Source organism: Dromiciops gliroides, chromosome 3, assembly GCF_019393635.1.
Source record: "Dromiciops gliroides isolate mDroGli1 chromosome 3, mDroGli1.pri, whole genome shotgun sequence".
NCBI lineage: Eukaryota > Metazoa > Chordata > Mammalia > Microbiotheria > Microbiotheriidae > Dromiciops > Dromiciops gliroides.
This window is the reverse complement of record NC_057863.1, coordinates 5,149,718-5,171,299: the sequence shown is the minus strand read 5'-3', so window position 1 is coordinate 5,171,299 and position 21,582 is coordinate 5,149,718. Positions and strand designations below refer to the sequence as shown.

General features: G+C 37.3%; 1 protein-coding gene across 4 annotated transcripts in view; it reads right to left on the bottom strand.

The window, feature by feature from the left end:
• FGF12 (fibroblast growth factor 12) overlaps window positions 1-21,582 on the bottom strand; it is a 591,423-nt gene that overhangs the window by 166,717 nt on the left and 403,124 nt on the right. For all 4 annotated transcript variants that reach the window (XM_043992660.1, XM_043992659.1, XM_043992658.1 and 1 more), the window contains one exon: window positions 2,360-2,463. In XM_043992660.1, the coding sequence (XP_043848595.1) occupies window positions 2,360-2,463 (104 nt within the window). The remainder of the gene's footprint in view (window positions 1-2,359; window positions 2,464-21,582) is intronic.

Sequence of the window (21,582 nt, the reverse complement as noted above, 5' to 3'; positions counted from 1 at the left end):
AATTTTCCATAAGCTATTCTCTTATTCCAGATTTTAGGACTCTAGTCTCCATTTTTTTTACTTGTTTTTACTTTCTCCCTTTTAAGTTTTGAAGTCAAACACCAAATGATACTTTTATGTTCAGATCCACCTCCTCTTTGTTTGCTAACTCTAGCTAGGTCTGTCCTAAGAACACAGAACCCAGACAGCTTCCTGGAAACATGACCACAAAGCCTTTACCTCATTATGTCTAATAGCCCAGTATCTGACTTCTTTTCCTTCTCCACTCAAGGCATTTTATATAACCCTCCTCAAATCGAGAGAACTGTCCCTATCTTCCACTCCCCCCCCCCATCAGCAACTCCTTCCTCCTTCTGACTTAGCCCTTTGCTATTTTTGTGGTATTTTGCTTTCTAGGCCTCACGCATGGCCCGGCCCAAACATGATCATACATAGCCCATAAGGATTGACAGTGCCCAGAGGTTAGTAGAAACACCTAGTCAGGCCCAAAACCATGCAGGATAGTGCTCCCGTTCATCCACAGCTGCCTTCTGTACAGATTCCTGTTACAATCTGAGCTCCTTCCTAGCTTGCTGCTTGCAATTAAGACATGATTTAATTTACATACTTTTTTTGGAACAAATCATAAACACAAAATACACCTAACCAGGTAAGGAATGAACTTGGAAATAGAGTAAATTTAGGTGTGCCTGGAAAAATTCCAGTGCTGGTCCTTTGATATGAGACTTGATCACTGACTTCATTGATCTCTTTATAAAGGTATCACTCATTAGGAGCCAACAGGGTATGTCAAAATGTGATGGCTGCAGTATACATGGCCCTTGCTTTCTGGCTTATGGACTGATTCTTCATGACCTCCTACTGAAGGACAATGTCCCAAGATCACCATAACGTTTCATTCTTGGTTTGGCTTTATTCTTAAAGGCTAAAGTTATTTTTCCCCAACTGAAGCCAGGTCAGACTTTTGTCTTTTGGTTTGTTTTTCCTCTTTCTGCTTGAATCAGCTTCATGCATTTAGAACATGAGCAACTGTTGGAAACTGTATACATTTTGAGTGAAAGGCTACAATTTCAAATAGATGTTAAGGAGCATAAATGCATCTTTAAATTCTACCTTGGAAAATTGGTATATGCACACCTGAATTACAGGGCCTGATTCTGCATGTGTGTTGAATTGAAAAATGACAAAATTTTCTGGATAATTGAATTAGGTGAGTGAAGTTGGCCAACAAACAAATGTGCAACTGAAATTCATTATTCAATGTAATGAAAAAAGGCAATAAGCCTATTTCATGATGAATTAGGAACCTAGTGAATTCTAATGTTTCTCCCTAATAGATTTGAAATCTTCACTGAGATTAGCTGCATTTAAAGTGCAATCAGTAAGGAGTGATATTCACTAAGTGAAAACCAACAAATAAATCTGGAACAAAGAAAATCATTTTTTCAGAAAACTAAAAAAAAATTCACTCCAGGTAGGGTAACAAATTTTCAAAACAGAACCAAATATGCTTATTTTCCCAGCACACTCTAGAATAAAGTCTCCTCAAGACAATACACTATCATAAGTCAGGCCTATTGTTGGGTACTTTGTAATTTTGCCTAATAGAAGACCAAGGAACAGTCTGCCTCTGGGGAGAAGGTGGTTTAATTCTAACTCAAATATTTCTAATAACCAAGAAAAAGTGAACATCTTCTTTAAAGTGGGATAGAGAAATTGAAACCAAGAAAGAGGATCAAAAGCTTAACTTGCCCCAGTGGCAGCCACAAGAGTAACATGGGAAAAACACCCAGTTATCCTCATCCCTTAATATGAGAGAAAACAAACAAAAGACCAGTATCCCTCTTGGGAAGGACATGGAGACATGTTTCAATGGAATACTTGACCTTCCTCAACTAGTAGATGTTGATCCTTGTTTTAGGACCCACAGTTATCATATTAATAGCTATAAGGGGCAGCTAGGTGGCGCAGTGGATAGAGCACCGGCCCTGGAGTCAGGAGTACCTGAGTTCAAATCCGGCCTTAGACACTTAACACTTACTAGCTGTGTGACCCTAGGCAAGTCACTTAACCCCAATTGCCTCACTAAAAAAAAAAAAAAATAGATATACATACATTATGTTTTAATACTCTGGTATGTCAATGTTGATTATTCTATGAACAATTTTACATGCTTACAACCAAGTCTACAGAGAAAGGAACTTCTGAAACAAGTTGACACCAATGACAAGTTTCATGAAGTTAAGCAATGACTAAAATTTCCAATATTCAAAGTTTCTATTTTGGTTTTGTTTTTAATTTCAGATACTGGAATATCTTCCTCTCACAATAACAATTTAAAAGGCTGACTGGTACTTACAGAGCTGTAAAGATATCCTTCTCCATTCATTGCCACATAAAGGCTGGCTTTCACTCCCTGGATTGCCACAACCCGAAGGCCCACTGGGATTAGGTTGAAAAGGGCTAAGAAAGATAAATAAAAAGAAAATAAAATGACAGGTGAACATTCCGAGTCCCTCATTCAACAAACAATCAACAAACCTTTATTGACCAATTAATATCCACTAATCCTAAGGAGTGGGAGGGGGTAGAAAGGGACAAACATAAAAATTAATAGTCCTGGTCCTCATGGTGCTTATAGTACATCCAGGGAAGGAAATTTGCAAATACATAGGAATGTATACATCTACTTGGAAAGAAAGGAGAAATGGGTTGATTTGTGAAGAAAAGCCATAATTTTAGTTTGTCTGGAACAGAATATACAAAGGTGTGAAGCTATGAGACATATAGCTGGGAAGAAATGTCGGGCCACATTGTGAAAAGCAGGATGAATATGTGAAACCCAAGCATTTACATTTGATCATAGAAAAAGTATGGAGCCACTAGGGCTTATGGTAACCTTGAGAGTTAAAGATGGAGGAAATGTGCCTTTTCACACCCAGAACTATCAGTTCACAAGGCTGATCAAAAAAAAAAAAAAAAGAGGAAGGTACATTGGAAATTAAAACCATCCTTACAAAGTTCATAGGAAACATTAATGATGAAGAGTTCCAGCTGGAAAGAAAACTGAATACCAAAGTCCAGAGACCTGCTTGCTTCCTTGTCCCAAGAAGCATTTTTCCCAGAAGTAGCTAAATAGATCATAATAGTATTTTCCCAAAACAAAAATTTGAATAAAGAGGAAAATTCCTTAGAAAGTGTCTGAGAGACTCTTCTGGGAATTTATATTAAAATGAATACATATGATGTGACACTTTCATGCTTACAAAGTCCTCCCTCCCAACTACTCTGTGAGGCAGCTGCTTATATCATTATTATACCATTGCAGAGATGAGCAAAGTGAGCAGAAAGGTTGAGCTACTTAATCACAACTCAAGTATCCCAGACAGGATTTGAACCCAGGCATTTGTACCACACATCTTATAATAATTTCCACACATATGAAGAAATCAAGACAACTACACAGGGAGTAAAAAAAGAAAAAAACAGCTAAACAGGGAGGAGGAGGAGGAGAGAGAAGGAGTGGAAGGGGAGGAGTAGGAGGTAAAGACAGATAAAAGGAAAGGATAGAGGAGAAGGAAGAGGAGGAGGGGAGAAGGAAAAGGAAAGGGAGAGGAGAAAAAGAGGAGAAGAAGGAAGAGAAGGGGAGGAAAAGGAGAAGAAGGGGAAAGGGAGGAGAAGGAAAACAAGGAGAAGGAGAGGAAGGAAAGGACAGATAAAAAGGAGAGGAAGAGGAGGAAGAGGAGGGTACAACATGTTTTAATATTCCCACTTTACAGATTAGGAAACATGTTCAGAAAAGTTGTGACACAGTTATGTTAATGAGTTAGTAGAAAAGACAAGAATTGAACAAAAATTTATCCTACCTCACACTTCTGAGTTTTTTCCCAATTTGAGCTTAGAAGAAGGAGAGATTAATGTGGATCCATAACCCACAGTCCCTGGATCCTGATTTAATTATGGCCTGAAATTTACGGAAAATCTTTGAAGGTAGGATAATATTCAGTATGAGAGATCATGGATACTGAGAAATGAAATTATCACAGACCAACTCCCTCATGATATTAGATGTTTCTGGAGCACAGAGGGCCAAGGAAAACACATATAAGTCTCACGTTCTTGGCTACTTTCCCAGAACTGGAGGTGGACCAGCAGGCCATAGTTGCAAATATAGAATAGAAAATGTCCAGGGATTCCAGAACACTACCATCTTGCTGTCTTGATGAAAACAAGATCTTGTTGGCCTCTCTTTCAAGACCCACTGCTATGATTCAAGTTCAGGGAGGAACCAGCCAAAGAAACGATACTTTGTACTTCAGTGAGCACTCAATCTATGAGTTCCATCAAGGTCCCATAAATTTCTTCAGGATAATCAACGAATTTGCCACCTCATTCTCATGATTCAATGGAGCTGATTTACCCAATATGCTAATATTGGGCATGTTTTGTGGAAGAAATAATTGGAGAGGTTTGCAATGAGCCATGATGGCTCCATTGGAACTAGAGAACTCAGAACTGGAAGTATCCACTTAGCCAGGAGAGGAGCATAATTGAAAACAGTGACAGAGAATGTCTTTGACATGCCTGGAAACATCCAGAGATCACCTTTACTGAAATACTGGGTTTATATTGGGGCCTAATGGAGACCAAGGTATTTGGATAAGGTAGACTCTAAAGAGAGCCAAAATGGTCAGGCGAGCATTTTCGCCTTTGTCTGATAGACAAGTACAAGGAGAGAAATAAAAAGATAACCACAGACCAGTCATGACTAGATTTCTTCCATTCATTTTTGTTTTTCACTCCGTACCAAAGCAATTCAGTCACCTTCCTTAGAGGATAGAAATACAATTGCCCCAGGAATGAGAGGGGGAAACAGAACATAAATACAAACACTAACATAATTTAAATTGAGTATCTTCTGAGTAATAAATAATAAATAAGAAATATGCACACATACTGAGAAAAGGACACTGTGACCCTTTGTTCATGGTAAAAATAGACAGATTGCTATCAGAAAGTGGTCCCTGAAATACATCACTGGCTACATGTGACCAGCCTGATAAATGTTCCCCACTGCTTTATCAGAAACATGTCCCCTTTGCTACTAAATGAAATTACATTATGTAAAGTGCTCTACAAAACTTACAATACTACAGAAATGTTATCTCTTGTTATTTTAATCACTATGTTTTATTATCGTAGAAATGATGAGAGGAAATGGGGCAAAATGTTGTATAGAATGTTGAATGGTAGATTTGGAGTCAATCAATCAATACACCTTTGTTAAAGGCCTATTATTTCCCACGCACACTGAGGATAAAAAAGAGTCCAAAGATAGAACCTGCTTTCATTGAGCTTACAAGTAATCTGCTAGTCAGCAAGTTCAAGGTTCAAATCTTGCCTCAGCCACTTACTAGACTAGTAGTACTGTGCAATTCACTTCCTATCTCTGTTCTTCAGTGTCCCCATCTGTAAAAGGAGGAAATGGGACTTGATGAAACCCAAGGTCTCTTTCTCCTCTAAATCACTGACCCTATCATTTTGGCCAAGCAGGAGAATCTGTTTCCCAATTTATGTTCTTATTCCAATGCTCTTCTCTCTTGCAGATACTTGAAAGCAACTAAGTGATTTTCAAGCAATGACTACTTACCTTACTTTATTAATTAATGAGTTAAACAGACTGGAATCACAGTGACTACACTTATCCAAATATTAATCTGTCCACTTTCTTTTTAGATGCTACGTTCACCTATGATGCTGTGGGATCCATTCCCACGTTGGTGAAATTTCAATTCAGGAACTGTCAACCAATTATCTAGATAGTCTAAAGTATACTTCCTGTACATTTTTCCTGGCTTTCTGACATTTGTCTAAAATGGGCTTCTTTCAGCTCAGGGACAGCTGGTCTGAGTGACTTACTCAGAAAAAGGCTAGAATTATTTGTGTAAAGTTTGTGGAGGATTTTAGATGAGAGCTTTCAAACAAATTCTGTACCTTGGTCTGTCTGATAAAGCACGAGTGGAACAAAAGATAAACAAGTGACTTGGTTTCCCATTCTTCTTCTAAGTGCCCATCAAACAACTTGATTAAGTCATGATTCAGGGCATTGACTCAATGACCTGTCCAGGGACTTTCTGAGAGCTCAAGTCAGATGCCACATTGCCACTTATTTGTCTTTCTCCATTCGCAAAACCAGAGTATCACTTCTTACCAATGACTTTTCTTTCATGAGTGGATGAAATTTAATATGCTAGTCCCTTAGTGGCATTGCTTTAAGAATGAAAAGATAACTCTATGCACTAAGTAATAGGCATCCTGACTATTTCTTTCTTGGTGCAATTCACTGCTCCCTTTGCCTCCTTCTTCCAGAGTTCGCCCTTGGGACTCCTAACATAAATGAAGGAAGTTGGTATTTAAAGGTGAAAACTGTACTTGCCAATCGCACAGAAAGACATTTCTGGCTGAATTAGCTGGAAACGATAATCCAGGGGAACAGGATAATTGAAGCTCAAAGTGCATGCCTCAAGACTGGCTAAGTGAAGGTTTCCTTGGACACATGGTAAGAGACACGTGCATTTAAGGAAACCAACAGAGAGAGCATGTTCCCAGGAGCTTTTCCCATGTGAGGGTTGTGAGTAAACTGCTAAGCCCAGCAAAGGAAAGAAAGAGATGCTGTGAAAGTCTGATGTGAAAAGGAGAGTGAAAAAAAAAGAAGTGAAAAGGAGAGTGAGAAAGCCCTCCGGAGGGTGGGGGAGTATGGGAGGAGAGCAGGCACTTTGGAATGTGTGTCGCAAAAGGTGAAAGACAAAGAATGATTCATTCTAGGAGGGAAAAGTTAGAGCTCTTTCTCTGGACTAAGATTTTACCTATTGTTTTGTTTAGCCTGATGATGCTACCAAAGACAAAAACGAAACAAAAAAGCATTAGCCACCTGGCACCACAGCCCAGTGGGAAAAAAAAGCTATGAACCAGAGACCCACATAATGCTTCCAATGATGTTAGGGGATGGGGAGGTGCTCTCCTTGTCCTCATCTATAAAGCTAGGAAGATGAGTGATGGTCTTCTCTCCCTCTTACTTGTTGTGGTGGGCCATAGTAGGGAGGGCCTTTATTTTTATGTCAGTTCAGATGCTAATCACCCCTTTCACCTACATATATTGATCTCAGAGAAATACAGGTGCATCTCTCCTAACACAGTGAGATAACTTTGAAAAGTAGACTGTTGTAAAAATCCCAGATATTTGAGAAGACATATTATGGAGGAATTAAAGTATACTTAAGATTATCTTGTTCTTTTATCATTGTATTCATTTATGTTGTAATTAGCAACTATAAGGTACCAATTGTGTGGGTCCTAGTCTTAATTGGTCACCTTTGCTACATGTCATATATATCTTCTCTATATCATGGAAATGATTTTTTCCTTCCCTTTTTTCTCAGAGAAGTGGTAAAAGAGCTCCTCCAAATCTAGCAGCTGTTCCAGATGTAATCACAAGGTAGAGGGTGGGGAAAAAGGAGTGACATTTGTTGTTTTTGTTTATGACAACAACAACTACTACTACTCACATTTCTATAGTTCCTATTGTATGCCAGGCACTTTATAAATATTTCCTTTTATCCTCAAAATAAGTCTGGGAGGTAGGTGCTATTATTATTCCCACTTTACATTGGGAAAACTGAAGCAAGCACAGGTTAAGTGACTTACCCAGGGTCACAAATCTCATAATCTGCTGAGAATGTATTTGGATGTAAATCTTCCTGACCCCAGGCTCAATCTTGTAGGCACTGAGATATCTAGCTGCCTTATTTGTGAATAGATTATTAAAGTGCAGCACAGTGAAACCACATTCAGCAATTGGAGCAAGGTCTCTTGAAGGAAATGGGATCTGAACTGTGATTAGAAGGAAACTCAATATTCTGTCAGATGGAGGAAGGAGGGAATACAAAGAAATCATAGGAGACCACTTAGGGAAATCATGGAGGTGAGAAATGGAACGATTTGTTCAGAGAATAGCAGGCATGTCTGATCGAGACAGAGCATGTTGGAAGGGGAATACAAGGAAATAAGGCTGAGGTAAAACAGGAGGCAGATTGTAAAAAGCTTTAAATGTCAAACTGAGGATTTTCTTTTCATCCTAAAGGTAATAAGGAAAATAGGAAAAAAGTAATATCTGTGGATCTGCAGAAGAATCATTAATTCCATATTTTAGGATCTCTATTTTGTAACTTATTGGAAAATAGAAAAAAGAGGGGAGAGACTGGAGACAGTGAAATCAATTAGAAATGTATTGTTGTACTGTAGGATGAAGATAATAAGTATCTGAAGACTGACATGGCCTCTACCCAGCTGTATGAGTGGAAATAAATGAACATAGAGAAGTCAGTAAGACTGTCCAAGACTTGGTAACTAATTTGTATATTTATAGAGGAGGGGGGAATTAAGTGAGAAAAAAGAGTCAAGAATGAGTACAGAACTATAAAATTGGGTGACCAAAATAATGGTTGTTCCATCAAAAGAAGTGAAAACTGTTCTGCAATGGAATGGGTGGGGGCAGGGTGAGAAGGGAGATGGGGATTGTACAGTAGAAAAAAAAGTATAGAATTTGGATGAGATGAACTTAGTCTGAATATGGGTTTTATTATATCAGGAGGTGAGTGACCTAGGGAAAGTCACCTAATCTTCCTGAGACTCATTTTTTTTAATCTGTAAAATGAAGGAGCTTAACTAAATGGATTCTAATGTCCCTTCTGATTCTAAATGTATGATAGTATGATAATGAGTTATATTATGGATGTATTGAGTTTGACATGCCTCAGAAACATAGCATCTTTCCATTAAATTTGTCTGGAACTTCTCTCCACAAACTGTACCAACTGATTCCTGTTACACCTTTTTCCTTTCTCTCCCCTTAAAAAAAAAAAGTTGGGTGAGAAGGAGAAGAGGAACATCCACCACCAAGTTTCAACAAGGTGACAACCATAATAAAGGCAATTTTTCTTGTGGCCCAGAATGTGCAATTTCATCATCATCCCAACTCATTTCTAATGCACAAGTTGCTGGATGAGGAATGGCAAATTTTGAAAAGGGAAATACAAAGATTGTTGTATTTCTAATTCTCATATTAATCTCATACAACCAGTGTACATCTTTCCAGTCATCTGATATTTGACTCTTGTCCATTAACTTTATAATCTAGCCAATCTGATACACTTGCAGTTCCTTACCCATTAGGTTCTGTAACCATTTCCCCTTGATGTCTCCCATAACTGGAATTTTCTTCATTCTAAGCTCAAACTTTTAGAAATCCTAGTTATCATTAAGACACAATTTAAACTCTGTCTCTTTCAGGAGGTGACACCTCTAGGATTACCTTCCATCTATTCTGCATTTATCTTGTATGTACTAAATTATTGAGGTTATAGAATTCATTGGAGAATAAGTTCCTTGGGGGAAGAGATCATTATGGCTTCTTTGCATCATCAATGTTTAGCATAGATTAAAGTTAATGAATGCTTGCTCATCAATTGATTGAAAGCACATATAGGGGAGAATAAAGAGACCTAGGTATATAAAACTTGCCCACACAGTTGCAGGCTTTGATGAACTATCCATATCATGATCTACAATGTATAGAATTCTTCCAGGAGCCTCTTGAGAAAGACACTCATTAATAAAGCAAATAAAGTTTGAATCCAAAATATTTTATTTAAAAAGGTAAAATGGGCATGAGGCCACTCCCTAAAACCTGATCCTTTCTAAAATAACATTTGTATTATAGATAATGAACAACTATCAACTAAGTAGGGTTTTCCACATATTTTTGGAATTTGTTTTTGGTGCCTCCCAAATATAAGGACCAATTCTTTTTATTCCTTTAGGGGTTTTCAACAAGAGAGAAATGTTTCTAGACTTCCCAAATGAAATTTTCATGGAAATGGAGATGGTGATCTAGGAATAATGGGAGGAAGCAACATTTTACCCATATTTTAGTTTCTTTTAATCTTAATGCCTGGAATTCACTTCCCTCAACTATGTTCAGAAAAAAAAATGCATTGGTCTGAGTGTATTATAATTCTAGAGGATAATAGGTGTTTTACACTTAAAACCTCGAGAAAAAAAGTTTAAAAAAACCTAATGAACTTCTAAAAGTTTTTTATGTGATTTTGACTCCAGAATATCAATTTGAACATATATACTTAGAAATTTTTTTCAAAAATCAACACCATTCCAATAAATATAATGACCAAAATGAAACTGTCCCTGCCTTCCAGGATGGTATAATCTTTCAGGGGAGACAGAATTTGTATACCTATGAATACATACAAAATATATACAAAATAAATCCAAGGGAATTGGGGTGGGGCACTGGTAGCTAGGTAGGATCAAGAGAGGAGATGTGATAAGTTACATTTGAGCTGAACTTTGAGAGCAAGATCTGCCTTCTTAGAGACAGAAATAATGATTGGGTACATTCCAAAGAAAAAGAAAAATGTATAAAAATATAGAAATAGGAGATTAAAGTTCATGAGTTAGGAGTAACACTCTGGTCACTTTGTTTGGATTATACTATGTGAAGATGAATAATATATAATAAGATAAGCTTGAAAAGATTGGTAGGAATAAGGTTTTGAAGGTCTTTAAAAGTTAAATAAGATGAGTTTATGTAAATCATCAACAAGGGGTTCCTTGGAGAGTCAAGTAACTTAATAAAAATAGCTGGCATTTATGTAGCCTTAATATGGCACTCTACTAAGGCTTTTTTAAAGTTATTATCTCAGCAGAAGCAAGAGTAATGTAAGATGAGAATGAGGATAAGGATAAGTGTACATACTTTGCTGGACTATTTTGAAGAAAATTATTTTTCAGGTATAAGCTACTAAATGGATGTTACCATTACTGTTGTTGAAATAATCAACCTCATGGGTGTGTTGCAAGGAAACCTCCCTTTTAAAAACTATATAAATGTAGTTTATTATAAAAAAAAGATGAGAAGGGTGCTATCAGAAAAACCTGGAAAGACTTACATGAGCTGATACAAAGTGAAATGTACTGTATACAAAATAGCAGCAATATTTTAAGATAATCTGCTGAGAATGACTTAGTTATATTCAGAAATGAAATGATCCAAAACAACTCTGAAGCACTTATGCAAAATGCAATCCATCTACAGAGAAAGAACTGATGGTATCTGAATACAGATAGAAATATATTTTGTTGTTGTTGTTAGTTACATTTTCTAAAGTTTTTTGTCTTCTATATTTTGCATGACTGCACATATATAACTTATTTTGAATTGTTTGAGTTAAGGGGGGACAGGGAGGAAGGAAGAGAATTTGGAACACAAAGTTTTAAAAATTGATGTTACAATTTGGTTTTACATGAAAGATGAGAGAAAATTATAAATAAATATTTTTTTAAAAAAGGAAAAAAAAGTTATTATCTCATTCTATCCTCACAACAATCCTGAGAGTTATACACTATTATTATCCTCATTTGGCAGATAAGTAAACTGAGACAAACAGAGCTTAAATGAACTGTCCAAGGTCACACATCTAGCATGTATCTGAAGTCTGATTTTGACTCCAGCTCCAGCACTATATTTTTTTAAAATTAGGAAATCTTGCCAGAATTCATGGTAATTCAATTCCATAAATATTTATTCCACACCTAATATGTGCAAGGCACTAGAACTAGGAAGACAAAACTGAAATAGTACCTGTCCTCAAGGAACTTACATCCTACTTGGCTGAGGAAACCAACAGACACACAAATGAGCTAATACAATTCGTATAGAGTTTTAACAAGAGGAGAGATCAACAAAGGCATCATTGAAGATGTAGAAGTCTTCCTTTTCTGGGTGATAGTATATAAAAGCCCATCTCTGATAGATAGTTTGCAGAAGTCTGACTGCTTACATAATTAAAAAGTCAACTTCTAAGTGATTCTGATTTTTTTCTTTAAACTGAAAAATGAAGCATCTCATAACAGATAACGAGAACAAATGACTGTCATCACTCATCCTCTCCAGTCAATTTGTCTTACAGAAAATACTTACCTCCTGGTCTGTTTGAAGGATGCATTCCAAAGCACAGGAATAAGGTCATGAGATCAAAGAGCAAAAATATCTCCAAAGTGATTAATAACTGTTTTGAAGAATATGTAATTTCAATCTCCACTAGATAAGGTCTATTCCATTCATCCTGCTTTCCCAGCATGTTCTGTTGGATTAAGTCGTCCTGTCAATCTCCCCTGCTGCTAAGCCCCTCTACTCCAATGGAATAGGACCCTATGGACCAAACTGATGCACGCAACTTTGAAACTGCACTCTGGAGGTGAGTAATTCTGGTTGGTGAGTAGGTCGATGTAAATTCACCTAACATCCTATCTCTACTGACAGCAAACAAGGTTTCCAATCCATCTCACATAGACATTTTGTCATTTCCCTTGTTACTGATACCCATAACCCCCTGACCCCCTCCAACCCCAGCCTCTCTTGTTACTCCAAGAATAATAATGAAAGTAAGACTTTGATCACTTCTAAACAGGGTGTGACAAGAATAATCATTGCCTTTAGTAACCATTTCTTGGGCTCCTCATTCTCTTTTTTCACTGGCACTCATTCCCCAAATTGTGAGCTTCTAGAAGCATGGATGCTATCACTTCTATCTTTCTATCTCCAGCTCCTAGGAAGGTATCTTGTACAGAATAAAGACTAAACAAATTAATTATTCATTGAATAATCCTGTAAAATTAAAATAAAAGGGATTTCTAGAGACTGAAAACAAGTAGCCATGGAAAAAGCCAGAAACATGGACATAGGAGAAAGACATGTCAAGGCCTAAACAAGGGCTTTCAAACCATACACACAATCCAGAGGATATTCACAAATGATTACTCCTTTTTCAGTTTTTTTAAAAATTATTATTATTATACTTATTAATATTTGCAGGTGTGGGTGGAAAGGGAATAGTGGTAGGAAGGAAAAGACAGATGCAAACATGGGTTAGGAAGGTGGACACCATAAAAGCAGTAGATTTCTCTAGACTCATATTTTCATTTGAAGGGAAACAAATTTTCTAATACTCTATAGTAATTGTGAAACTTTTATAAACAAGCAGCTAATGGGCAAGGACATACACCGGCAAGCTTTGTGCTTTCTTAAATGTTTTAATCAAATGAGGGAAGCACTTTTATGACTGTGAAGCAGCCCCTTGAGGATGGTAGTGTTATGCTTTAAGAGGTACACAATAATGACCTGTGAGGTCAGGGAAAAGCTCAGCAGAGAGCACAAGAGCCTCCGTGTTCAGGTGTGCAGGCTTTGGCAGGCTTAGTTTTCTATATACGAAATCCATTTAAATAATTTTCCAGTTTACTTACACACATGCCTCTGTGTTAGCTGAATCCTTTCTAACTGGTTTCTTCATGTGTAAATAGGAACATTAGGTCACAGAAAAATTAAAACTGCTTTAGCTTAAATGTCTGTGGTTTCTCTAGTGCCTACAATCTATTCTGCAGGGAGCTGCCAGATTCTTCTTCCAAAAACACCACATTGCACATTTCATCACCACCCTCCTAGGAGACAGAGCACTAGCCTTTTTTTAAATTAAATTTTATTTCATTTTCAGTTCCAAATTCTTTCCCTTCCCAAACCACTGAGAGAAGGCAAGAAAAACCAAACTCTTTACAAATACATATTGTCTGAAAAAAATCTGCATTGTTCCTGTTTGGATTTTAAAAAGATAGAAAGTAAGAGCTGTAAATATGCTTCACTATGCCCTCTGACTCCTGAGCTCTCTATATGGAGGTAGGCAGCCTGTTTCACCCTGAAACCTTTGGAATTATAGTTGGTCAATGTGTAGGTCATGGTGCCTAAAACTTTGTTGTCCTTATAGAAATAGTTCAGAAGTTTCTGCTCGCTTCATTTTGTATCACTTCATAGAAGTCTTCCCAGGTTTTTCTGAAATCTCATTCATCATTTCTTATAGCACAATAATATTCTATTACATTCATACAACATAACTTCTTTCAGAGCACTAAAGTCAGGAAGGCCCAGTCAAATTTCTACCTTCAATATCATGAATAATCATTTAGTTTCTAAGCCTCAGTTATCTCTTCTGTAAAATCATGGCATTTGTTGGCCTCTGAGTTTTCTTTCACTTCTATATCTGTCATTTTGTTATTTATAGAATAAAATCCAGATTCCTTACCTTAACATTCATGAACCTTAATAATCTTCCCCTACTTTAATCTCTCAAAATATATTTTGCAATGCTTGTTTACATGAACCATTATTTCTTATCCAATTATTTTGTTCCCCACATACAAAATTGTCATTTGCATTTCTGAGAAGGTTCCACATAATTTTCGTAATTTTCAGTTATTCTATTCCTATTATTGTGGTGATTATTATTATTATTATTATTATTATTATTATTATTATTATTATTATTATTATTATTATTATTGCTGGTGGTGGTGGTGCTGATAAGGGGTCTTCCATCTGCATTGCCAGAAATACCAGTTGTCATTTCTGGGCAAGACAAGAGCCTTGGGAACAAGAGACTCCAACCACAAAACCACATAGCCATCATCAAGCAGAACAACCCTTCTGGTAAGGGAAACACCACACTCTCCAACACCAACACCAACTAACAATTAGCTGTTAGCAACCGCTTAAGAGTCCTATGAGACAAACTGTCTAGCTTTAACATCCCTGCATCCCTCAGGGGAAAAACCCACATGGACATGTGAGCCAACTACCTTCAGTATGTTGTTGTGTGTTGTGTTGTCACAGCTAATGAAAAACCAGAAAAGAAATTTTCCAAAGCCAAAGTCCTTGCCTCCGTCAAATGCTTCAATATGTGTAAATGAAATGAAGTTAGTATTGGAAATGACATGAGCTTCTGCCTTGCTACTGCAACATAAAGCCCATTGGGGCTTTCCTCTGGAGTTGAATGTAAAATTTCCTTGATGGAAGCTCTTTGAGAACAGGGAATAGCTGGCTTTTCCATTTGTATCCCCTGTGTTCAACAGTGATATTACATACCATAGGCACAAAAGAAATGTGTGTGTTTTTCATTTATTCAATCATTTTCAAGGAGTCCCTAATTAAGCCATGTGCTGGATGGCAGAAATGACTTCATAAGTTCCTTTTTTCTAGAAGAGTACTAGACACACAATGGGTAGGACATTGTTTATACATATGATGTATATAAGGCATGTGTACACAAGAAGCTTAAAAGGTCAGCTTTTTGAAGACAGGAATCACTTTTGTCTGATTCTTCAGAGCTAATGCAGTGCCTGAAATGCTATGATAGAGGTTCAGTATTTTGGTTTATTTGTTTTGCTTTAAGTTGAATTGAATAAAATTGAACATATGTTCTATCCCCCAGGGTGCAAAAGAACAGAACTGGGCATGTAGGGAAAGCTCAACAAATACTTCATGGATTGATCACCAAGCAACTGAGGAGACATCAAAATTATGACTCCTACTAGTAATAAATGGGATACGGTTTCATGTCTATAAAGAGAAGATCTCAAATAGAAAGAATGAGGATACTGATAACCTGAATGGGCAGATCATATCTAGACAGATGTGACACCAATACATGTTTCTGCTTCCCTGCCAGCAGCAGCAAATGTGTGGTGCCTTCTCCCACCATACCTTGGTGGGATGTTCATTCACATGGCCCTTTATCTAGACTTCTTATACTTTTCAACATATAGATGCACCATCTCAGTGAGAGGAGAGGAGAGAGAGGGAAGGGGAGATAAAATGTAACCCAAAACTATAAATAAAAATGTTTACTTTAAAAATAAATAAATGAGTGAATAAGTAAATAAATGAGTGAACAAATATATAGATAGATAAACACATAGATCAATAAAATATATAGATATAAACTGCACAATCCATCCAAGATATGCTATAACAATTGGGACTTTAGATGACTTAAAATTATATACACATGTGTGAGCGTATATGTGTATGTTTGTGTGCATGTGTATATTTTGTTGTTGTTTGTGGTTCAGTTGTTTGAGTTGTGTCTGATTCTTCATGACTCCATTTGGGATTTTCATGGCAAAGATACAATAGTACTTTGCTATTTCCTTCTCCAGCTCATTTTACAGATGAGAAAACTCAGGCAAACAGGGTTAAGTGACTTTCCCAGGGTCATACAGCTAGTAAGTGAAGAAGATTTGAACTTAGGTCTGCTGATTCCAAGCCTGGCACTCTACCCTGCTGCGCGCGCGCACACACACACACACACGTATGTATATATTTGTACACACATATACATATATGTATATTTATACACATATACATGTGTATGTATGTGTATATGCACATGTTTGTGTGTTGTGTATATGTGTGTATATATGTGTATATATGTATGTGTATAACTATGCGTGTATGTATACGCATACATACAAATATACCCATGTATGTATGTATATCCACAGCTTTTGTTAAAAGTAATCTTCATTAGCAATTGGAATGTTGAACATACTCTAAGGCATTTGTCTTTTTAAAGTTAAACTAGCTGGACTATTGCAGGGCTATGGTGACCTTGGGATTGATGGTTATTCAAACTAGTGTCACTAACAAAAGCAAAAGCTGTTGCAATTTGGAAACAGGTTTTGTGCATGGAGATAACTTTGTTCTATCATAGTCACATCACCAAATGTTAGAAGTAGAAGTGACCTGAGGAAAGGTCATCATCTCTGCCCAGTCAGTTGTCCTCAACTATGTTCAAGAGTAGTATTCTGGGGGCAGCTGGAGTAGAGGATAGAGCACCGGCCTTGGATTCAGGAGGACCTGAGGTCAAATCCAGCCTCAGACATTTGACACTTACTAGCTGTGTGACCTTGGGCAAGTCAATTAACCCTCATTGCCTCGCCAAGAAAAAAAAGAGTTGCATTCAATTTCCTTATGTCTATGTGGCACCCAGGACCCAGAAGGCATGATGGGTAGACTTGGATCTTCAAGTCATGAACACCAAAGGAATCCCACCTAAGAACTTAAAATCTCAGTTCCCTTGCTATCTCCTAAAGACTACAGATGACAGTGAAGGGGCTCATCCTCATGTGGGAGTTCCCTGTACCAATGGAATCACAAGTCTAGTTCTTATCCCTTATTTTACATATATTGTATGGTTACTGATCTGTGTGCATCTGTACCCCCTGCCATCTGCAACTAGAATATAAGTTCCTAAATGGCAGGGGTGACTGGTTTTCTTTGTGTACCCCCCTTGTAGATACACATTATAATAAGACTCAGAGGAACGCACTAAGTGGTACAGTCAAGGCTAGAACCCAAGCAACTTAACTGGCAACCCAGTGGTATTCCTATTGTGCAATGCTATCTCTCCTGTCCAGCCAATGTTGGGCACAATTCTGTTTTACATTAATGTTAATTTTGAGGCAGTGTGGTAAGAATGCTAGAGAAGGAAATGGCAAAATACTCCGGTATCTTTGCCAAGAAAAACCCAAAAGTGGTAAGCAAGAGTCAGACATGACTGAAAGGCTCGAACAGCAACAAAGGAAAGAATGTTAAATGTATAACCCCAGATCCTCTGTCTGAATCCATGCTCTAACTCTTATCTGCTGTGTCTTCATCCCAGGCAGTCAGACACTCTGGACTTCATTTTCTCCAAGTGTAAAGTGAAGAGGTGGGACTCAGTGCCTTCAAAGTGCCCTTCTAGCTCTGACTCTGTGATGCTATGATCACAATGACTAAGCCAAGCACAATGCACTAAGCATAGACAATCATGATATAAATTCCTTGGTGCAGATATTCAATGGGTCACCAAAGCCCTTGTTTCCTCTGGGCCATAAAACAACAAGCTCCTGGCTTCATTAGAGACCACGTAGCCTGGGCCAAAGAATGCTCATTCCTAATATTGCTTCATCTTCGTGTCATGTTAGTGTAGAAATGAACCTCAGGAAGCAGCTAGACTAATAAGACCCCTATGTGAATGGGTCACCACAAAGGCCAGTTCATAGCCACTGGCTGTCTCCTGCCCCTCCTAATGACCTTTCCCATTAATTCCATCACTGAAAACATTGAGAGAAAGTTTGGCTACTCAGCTTCCTTGAATAATAAAGGTTATGGGTCCCCATTGGACACTTAATGATATCATTTACAGACTTGCAAAAAACCATAATGTAAAGAGGCATCTGTGGAAAAGCATTTCTAAAGGATTTCACAAACTATCACAAAGGACAGGATGTCCCAGAGTTTTCATTAACTCAACATGTACAAAAGTCAAATCATTATCTTTCTTCCAAATTCCTCCTGACTTCAAAATACCCCAATTGCTATCAAAGGATCCACCATCCTGCCCGACACTGAGGCTCCCAGGCTCTCTGGAATCTCCACCCTATGGGCTCATCCCTCATATAGAATCTGTTTTTAATTCTTGTCATTTTTATATTCATGTTTCTTTTATATATTCCCCTCTCTCAATTCTTTACCTCTTGTCTGGATCATTACAGCTATCTTAGAAGGTGTCATCCTGCTTCACTTCTCACTCTACCCTAGTCTCTTTCATTCAGCTATTAAAGTGATTTTTCTAAAGTATGAGTTACCCTATGTCACTCCTCCTGCACCATGACTTACTATTACTTCATAAACCAAATACAAAATCATATGGTTGGTATTTAAAGTTCTTCATAATGGAGACCCTTCCTAATTGCCCATCTTCTTGACTATAATTCTCATTGAGACACTCTGGATTTGGCTATACTCCCTCTATGGTCTCTCACACAACATATTCCATCTACCACTGGCTTCATACCTTTTTTTCTTTTTCTTTGCACCCCTTCTATTCAGCACATGATCTTAACCACAGTAGGTGGCCAATAAAAAGTATGTTTACTAATTGATTGCTATGCGTTCAAGGACTACAGGATGTGGCCTGAATATAGCAGCAGACTCACTTGATGTGTCATTTACTTTAACTGGAATGGTTTTCTGTTTACTTTATTTTTCTTTGTTTACAAAAGTTGCTATGCTAAGTAGTGTAGGAAATGATATGTTTGTAAAAGAAAGTGATATAAAAACAAAATAATGGAATTAAGTATTTTAAAATAATAATATTGAATAAAAAAGAAAAGAAAACAATCAGCTGGAGGAGTTATATATACAAGAATAAAAATTATCTATACATATAATTGGAAAAATAGAATATTCTTAAAAATAGAAAAAAATGAGCTAGAGTAAAAAAAAATAGAATGAAAAAGGGAAGACTCTTGGGAGACATGATAGTGTTCTGCTTAGCCCAAAGGGAAAACCAAGGAGCAATGGGTACATGTTATGAAGAGTAAAACGAAGGGTTATGTGAGGAAAACCTGTCTAACAATTATAGCTATCAAAAAATGAAATTGCTTCATGAGGACTTTCTAGGTTAGTTTTTCCTGGAGGCCTTGAAATAAAGGGTGAGTTATCACTACTTTGACTGATGGCAGGGTATGTTCTGAAAGCTATTATTTTTCAGAAATAGGTTGGACTAATTGGCTTTATAGAATCCTTCCAACTGTAAGATGATAGGTGTGAGATTTAAAATTGGATATTAGATCATAAATCTCCCCTACTTAACCCTTCCCTTAACTCATCTCCCAGACTAGTAAATGGAAGAAGCTTCTGGTTTTCTAGATAGAGCCTTTATTGTATATAAGGTGTTGTTGATTAGAAGGATAGGAAAACAGAAATACAGTACAAATCGTCTTAAATCTAGGCTTAGTCTATATTCCTTATAAAAACTCACCAAACCGATTTAGGCCACCTTTGGAGTGAGTCAGACCATCTGTGCCGCGCCGCCCGGAGTCCCGCCAAGCCGGCAAAAAAGGCTACTCCCCTTCTCTCCACCCCGGAAGTCAAAAAACCCGGCAGGCAGTCTGACATGCGCAGCAGGCGGACTGTACCCGGCAGGCAGTCTGACATGCGCAGCAGGCGGACTGTACCCGGCAGGCAGTCTGACATGCGCAGCAGGCGGACTGTTCATCTCCTCCCCAAAAGGGTGGTCCTTGAAAAACTGGCGTCTTTCAGTTATCCTAGCCGACTGTTAAAAACTTTCATATTTTACCACATTTCCCCCCTTTGCTTCCTCAAGAAATGGAATGTTTCCTTGATGGAACAGTAAAAAGAATATAATAACTTCTGCTGACTAATAATATGCGAACAACAATACAGAAAAGGAAGAGAGGAAAGTTTTGTCCAGAGGGACGATTTTTTTTTTTTTCCTCATGAACCGACGCTTTGACATTAGTCTTGCAAAGGGAGAGCCTCTGCAGAGAGTACATGTTACAGATAGTATATAACAGAAAGGAGATAGTAAAAGCTAATAAAGCAAAACAGTTCATATAAAGTCTCTGAGTTCTCTTGTCTTCTTGAAGTGGTAAGATGTCATCAGGAGGAAACTGGATTCTGGTCTGGAAAACTGGATTCTGGACTCTGGTCTGGATTCTGGATTCTGGACTCTGGTCTGGAAAGCTGGATTTCTTCTTTAACTGTTTGAATTGCTGTATTTTTTTTTTTTTTACTAAACCTTAGCATAGCATTTTGCAATCAGTAACACTTTTTACCACCATGTGTCTGGATCAAAGTCAAATTTAGTATGTGTTCATGACACCTGAAAATGTTATGGAAAGGTTATCATACCATATCTCATGGTTCCGAGACAGCCAGTGATTGTGCTAGGCCACAGGTGAATTCAACTGAGTGAGATAAAAAGATAAGTAAGTTCAGTTAAATTAGGTTAAATTAGGAGGGAGAGAGGATGAATACTGGACTGTGCCTAGTAATTGTGCTCTACATAGTCACCATCATAAGCAAACCATGGACTTATGTATACCTGTCTCTCCTTTTGTTGCACATATATTCTCTCCAGGGCCTGCATCAGAGTTCACAGCAAGTTAGTCTCTGAAATGATAAGTTTCCATATTTCTGAAATCTCATTAATTTCACCAAAGACAATATGATGGTAAAAATGTGTGCTATGCTGCATAACTGAGAATATATTAGTGATATATACAATAATTCCAAACCATACCCAGAGTATAATGACATATAAATAATAAACGAATGTAAATAGCTGATTATATTAGACATTGTTACATAATCTTCTTTTAGACATTATTACATAATCTTCTTTTAGCAAGTAGACCACATCATCTTATACATGAATTCTCTAGTATAACAGTAGCAGATACTTAAAGTGGTGATTAATTCATCAAAAAGAAATAAGACTTCAATAAGCAAGATTCAATATTCAATAGCATATACTTAAAATGCCTTTGAAAAGTCACTTAGTTTACAAAATCGGGTTTTTAAAGAAAAGCAAAAGAAACAAAAGTAAAAAAAAAAAAACAAAGCAAAACCAAAAACCAAAAATAAAAGGCAAAAGATTCGCTAAGCACCCTTTTGTGCTCTTAAAGAATTTAAAGGTGTGGTGAATTCCAGGTCTTTTCAGTGCCTTTCAAAAGTCAAAACAAAACAAAAAGCAAAAAGGATAAAAAAAAAAAAATAGGTATAGGGTAGGGAAAAGGGTGGGAGAAATTGAGGTGGGCCAGAAAACTAGG